At 57.3% G+C, this 5,306-nt stretch overlaps 1 protein-coding gene across 1 annotated transcript; it reads left to right on the top strand.

Moving 5' to 3' along the window:
- Positions 1–1,141: 1,141 nt before the first annotated feature.
- On the top strand, positions 1,142–2,389 carry LOC115639050 (heat shock protein 30C-like). The gene has a single exon (XM_030541348.1). The coding sequence runs from the start codon at positions 1,304–1,306 to the stop codon at positions 1,913–1,915; it is 612 nt and encodes a 203-aa protein (XP_030397208.1). The 5' UTR covers positions 1,142–1,303; the 3' UTR covers positions 1,916–2,389.
- Positions 2,390–5,306: the final 2,917 nt, after the last annotated feature.

Genomic DNA, 5,306 nt, shown 5'->3' with positions numbered 1-5,306 from the left:
ACACAGCCACGCTCGGGTTACAGCAAATGCTCCCCCCACCCACTCGCCCGGCAGCTGGGGCCCGGGAGGGGAAACACCTTGGTGCCTGCTTTTACCTGCTGTGGGGATTAGCCGGGAGCAGGGGCTCAGGGGTGAGCAGAACCGTCCCATCCGGCCTGGGGAGCAGTGGGGCAGGAAAACCCTGGGGCTGAGGGGCTCACGGCCAAGCAGCACAAGGCCAGGAGCGTCTTTCAGCCCCGCGCCCTGCCCCTGCCTCCTGGCACCGACAGGCTGGCTCTGGGGGAAGGGGGCAGTTCTTTAGCGCCTGGCTGTTCCAGAGGCCAGCCAGCTGTCCAGCGCACTCCCCAGCGAGGCAGGCTGAGGGGCGCACGGCCCAGAGCTGCCACCTCCAGACCCCCGGAAACGGACCCCCCAGCACTACGGCTCGTCCAGGCCAGATCTAGCTGGGAAATCAACAACCGCCTTCGGGTGGGGCTTGAGTCCCCTCGTTAGCCCATCGCGTGATGAGTTATCACTTGTATGTCAGTAGCACCCTGAGCTGGGAGAGCCCGTGTGCTGCGCCTGGTACACACAGGGAGGAATTCTCAGCCTCAAGCATTCACAAGCTAGTCAAGGTGCGGGGAGGAGAAACTGAGGCATAGAACAGGGGATGTGACATGCCCAAGGTCACCGGCAGAGCTGGGAATAGATGCTGGGTCCCCCAAGTCCCAGCCAGTAGGCCGACCCACCCCACTGCCTCCCTGCTGGCTGCATTGAATTGAGGACGTGCATAAGTTCTGTGGGGCAGGGTCTTCTGATCCGGGCAGGTGGCCCTGGGCATTCAGCTAAGGGCAGTCAGTCCCCGCTGCCCAGTGTGCGGCCTGGCGGGGAGGACCTGGCACCACAGAGGAGAGACCAGCACTGGAGGCCTGGGGCAGGGCCGGGCCAAGGGGAGCCTGGCAGGACCCATGCTGGGGCTCCGCTCCGCCTGGCAAAGGAAGGACAGTCACAGGCCATTGGCAGGGGGGTCGCAGAGCTGCCAGGAGTTTCTATTTAGAGGCTGAGACGAGGATGCTAATTATAAGCTGGCAGGAAGGCAGAGCTGTGACCCAGGCATGCGGCTGGGAGCTGCCTGTTCTGGGGGCTGAGTAATTCGAATGAGCTGTCCCATTCAGCCAGAGGCGGCAGGGCCAGAGGGTTCTGGAAGAGGTCCGGCCCCCACGGGAGGGGATAAAAGCTGCCGGCCTCCAGCACCAAGCAGATCAGCCCCCAGCCCCACCGGAGAGGACTCAGCCCGGAGCCAGCAGCAGCCCAAGAAGCAGCGATGTTGTGCCGCCTGCACCTCCTGCCGCCCCCCCACGGCCCCCTGGCTGCCCGGCTGGGCCCCGTGCGCACTCTGTGGCCGGCCCCGGGTGCCCTCTGCGCTGAGCTGGAGCAGGAGCTGCTGCGGGAGCTGGAGTCTGCCAGGGAGTTTGCCAGCAGCATGGGGCGGCTCCTGGCTGGCGGAGGGAGCGGCAGCCCCAGCGGGGAGCCAGGCCAGAGCTCCAGCGTGGCCCTGGCCCAGGGGACGGCCCAGACCTTCGCCGTGCGGCAGGACGTCCGGGGCTTTGCGCCCGAGCAGCTGGCGGTGAAGCTGGTGGGCAGGAAGGTGCTGCTGGCGGGCAGGAAGGAGACGCAGAGCGAGGACGGCAAAGGCTCCTTCTCCTACAAGTACGAGGTGTCCAAGAGGGAGTGGGACGTGCCGGAGGCCGTGGACACCGACCGCCTGACCTGCTCCATCTCCAGGGAGGGGCAGCTGTGCATCGAAGCCCCGTGCCTGGCCCCCCCAGCCCTCCCCACGAGGAACGTGCCCATCCAGCTCAGCCCTGCGGGCGGCTCGGTGGCTCCGGCTGAGCCGGGCTCAGAGGATGGGGCTGACGGCAGAGCCCGGGGGTAACAGCCTGAGCTGCTGGCAGCAGCCCCGGCAGAGCAGCCAAGACCAGATTTCTGGAGCCTAAAACAAGCGGCTTCAAAACTAGCATCAGTTTTTGTCACTATGATCAGAGCAAAAGTTTCCAAATAGTTTTTGTACCAAATACATTTCTCTCAGTAGAAGTGAGCGCCTGGTGGTTGAGTCAATTCCCAGGCACGTTGGTGTGCGTCAGTCTTGGCTGCTGATGTACAAGAATTAGGTCCCATGGGGCAGGACAGAGTAGCAGGAGAAGCAGCCCCAGGTACGGCTACTCCGCACGCACCGCTGGCTCTGCAGCCTTGGTGCTTCCAAGACCACCCTTGAGCATCTCCCTGAACTCAGCAGAACCTGTAGGAAGGCTGGGGGGTGGGGGAAAGGGGTCTCGGCCCACCCTGCTGCCAGGGGGAGCCCCGCTCCAAGGGAAGAGCCTAGGGGGTCCCCCCCACAGGGAGGGAAGGGGCAAGCAGGGCTCCCTCCCAGCACCACCAGGGCCTTTGCATCATCCTGTGCAGGTACCAGCACCAGGCCCAGCTGCAAGAGAAGGTGGGGAGGTTACAGGACATTCAGCTCAAGTTCCTGGGGCGGGGGGCTGGCTATCTACCGGATAGAGAGGAGAGCTGGCAGCCTCGGCTGCCTGGGTTCTAGCCCCAGGCTCACCCCCTTCACTGTTAATTAGTCACAGATCCTTGTAGGGACAAGCAGCTTGATACTATGGCACTCGTCCTACACAGGTGGTGGGCAAGTCACTCCCTGGCTCCGAGCTCCCCATCAGCACAAAGGTGGGAAGAGGCTGGCTCCTAAACCCTTTGTGATCAGGTAGAAGCTTCTCATGAGACTGACCCAAGCAATCCAGGGATAGGGGGTGCTTCAAGCTGCAGAACGCCTGGAGCACGGCATTAGCCACGCTGCCCAGCAGCATGTAACTCGCTGCCCTATTTCATTGCTACGAAGGCACTGCGCTCGGACCACAGGAGCAGCTGCCCCTCGGGAACTCAGGGCAGGAGGCTGCAGGATTTGAAGTCACCAGACTCTGGAGGTGCTGGCTAAGCAGAACAGGCATTAGATGGTGGCATTTTATCCTTTCAGGTAGGCGAAAGCCGGATGTTCCCACTGGCCTCAGCCTGTCTCTGCCAATGCACTGCGGAGTTTAGACACCTCCAGCCATCGCGCAAGCCAGCTCTTCACCTTGCAGTGTTGGTAGAAACAGCTCCCCGCTACCGCTCTCACTAGAAACCTTCCAGAAGCGGGAGATGGTTTGTGGGAAGCCACTGGGTGCTTCCCGCATCTCCCGTTAATCTTGAGAGCAGCTGCCACCAAGATTCCAGCTGGAAAATGGGAGAGGCCAGTTTTGCCCAACAAAGGAACAAGCCAAGCAGGAGCAATTGTGTGAGGAAAATACACCACAGAGCCCACACACTTAACCCTGCCCCAATGCTGTGTCTGCCCTCAGCTAAGGGGACTGGTCTGGGGCATGGGTGCTAGGCAGAGTGGCTTTCCCGTGGCACAGGAAAGGAGTGTGCAGGAGAATTATGAAGTGGGCTGATCTTCATACTGTACATGCCTGTTCAACACCTTTACAATCATGGAACTGCTGATGTGGGGCTGGGATCCTCCCTACTCAGCTTGGTTCTACCATACACAGCGCAAAGAGCAGCAGGTCACACTTTGCTTTTAATCGTAGCACTGGAAGGGGCCTCAAGAGGTCATGTAGTCCAGTCCCCTGCACTCAGAGCAGGACTGAGTATTATCGAGACCATCCCTGACAGGGGTTTGTCCAACCCACCCCTAAAAGTCTCCAATGATGGAGATTCCACAACCTCTCTGGGCAATTTATTCCAGTGCTTAACCAGTCTGACAGGAAGTTTTTCCTAATGTCCAACCTAAACCCCCCCTTGCTGCAATTTAAGCCCATTGCTTCTTGTCCTGTCCTCACACGTTAAGAACAATTCTTCTCCCTCCTCCTTGTAACAACCTTTTATGTACTTGAAAACTGTTCTCACACCCCCTCTCAGGCTTCTCTTCTCCGACTAACCAACCCCCCTTTTTTCCAATCTTCCCCCACAGGTCATGTTTTCTAGATCTTTCATCATTTTTGTGGCTCTTCTCTGGACTCTCTCCAGTTTGCCCACATCTTTCCTGAAATGCTCCCCTTGTACACGCAGGACCAGCTCAGGAAGAGGCTGATGTTACCTTCCCTGAGATAAGGGACCCTGCTATTGGCAGGAACAAGGCGCCTCTGACTGCAGCAGCACCCTGCCAACTAGCTTCTACAGTAGCCTGAAGTTAAGGTACATATGGCAGGCATGAGGGTGGCCCTTTCAACAAATGCACTCCCCACGCTGAGGGACACCTCACAACACCCACACCAGCCACTGGCTAATGCAACTTGCTACTAGGTAGAGCAATTCCCCTGTCTGTATGAATGTGGGGGCTGAGATGTGGTTACTGATTAAGACAGCTGGGCTGGTTGTTGCTTCTACCTTTGCCCTGTTCAGATTTGGAAAAAGTTCAGTTAACAGCGCTGTCATTGTTTTCCACGTGGCAAATTACAACCTGTCTCATCTGTGGATTTCTGAAGTTCAGGACTGCTCTCCAGCTTCCCCTGCTCATTGCTAGTGCTCAATGTGGGAATGGTTACTAAATTCTTCAAGCCCTCAGACAGGTGATGGGCATGGTGGGTTTTGAGATCTAGACCTTTTCCTCCAGGCTGTCATCTGTAGACAGATGAGCCACTTTCATTTCATGGGAGGCTTGTTTTCCCTGCATCTTGCCACTCTCTAGGCCTGGTTCTGTGCCTTTTAAAGAGTCCCTGTGTTCTCAAGACAATCCATTCTGTTTTCTCCACCATGCCAGCCATTTACCATCTGCATTTCCACACACCTTAGGCAGCTGCACCTAGCACAACGGGGAATCTAGACACTGCCACCGTAATCTACAAGGAGTAGTGAGAAGAACAGTGATGGATTCAGGAGACCTGGGTTCTAGCCCTGATCTGCCACTGGCCTGCTGGAGGATCTGGGTAAGGCGCTTGTGCCTCCATTCCCCCATACGTAGAGTGGCAGGAACAATACTGGCCTCTTGAGATCTTGTGTTGTGCACTAGCAGAACAAATTCATAATGAAACTACACTGGCCAGTTTAGCTTTCAGGTACTAGCGTGATGTGTGGGGTACAGCGGAACCCACCTTTCCTTTACGTGGCTTTAATAAAACTCAAACATTTCTGGTCACATTAGATTTATAAAAAAATTGTTTAATCATACACCGTAAGTTTGTGATGAAGACTAAGTTGACAGTTCCTCTTTAAATACCAGTCTGTATAACATTGCATCAGGTACTAGGCAGCAGCCAACGTGAGTTAGACTCCAGCAACAGAAG

The sequence above is a fragment of the Gopherus evgoodei genome, chromosome 23 (assembly GCF_007399415.2).
Source record: "Gopherus evgoodei ecotype Sinaloan lineage chromosome 23, rGopEvg1_v1.p, whole genome shotgun sequence".
Lineage (NCBI taxonomy): Eukaryota > Metazoa > Chordata > Testudines > Testudinidae > Gopherus > Gopherus evgoodei.
Note: the sequence above shows the minus strand (reverse complement) of the source record. Positions and strands in the feature narration are given on the sequence as shown.

Bases quoted from the DNA above. Each gene is read 5' to 3' on its own strand.
- LOC115639050 (XM_030541348.1), top strand. From the start codon at position 1,304: ATGTTGTGCCGCCTGCACCTCCTGCCGCCCCCCCACGGCCCCCTGGCT.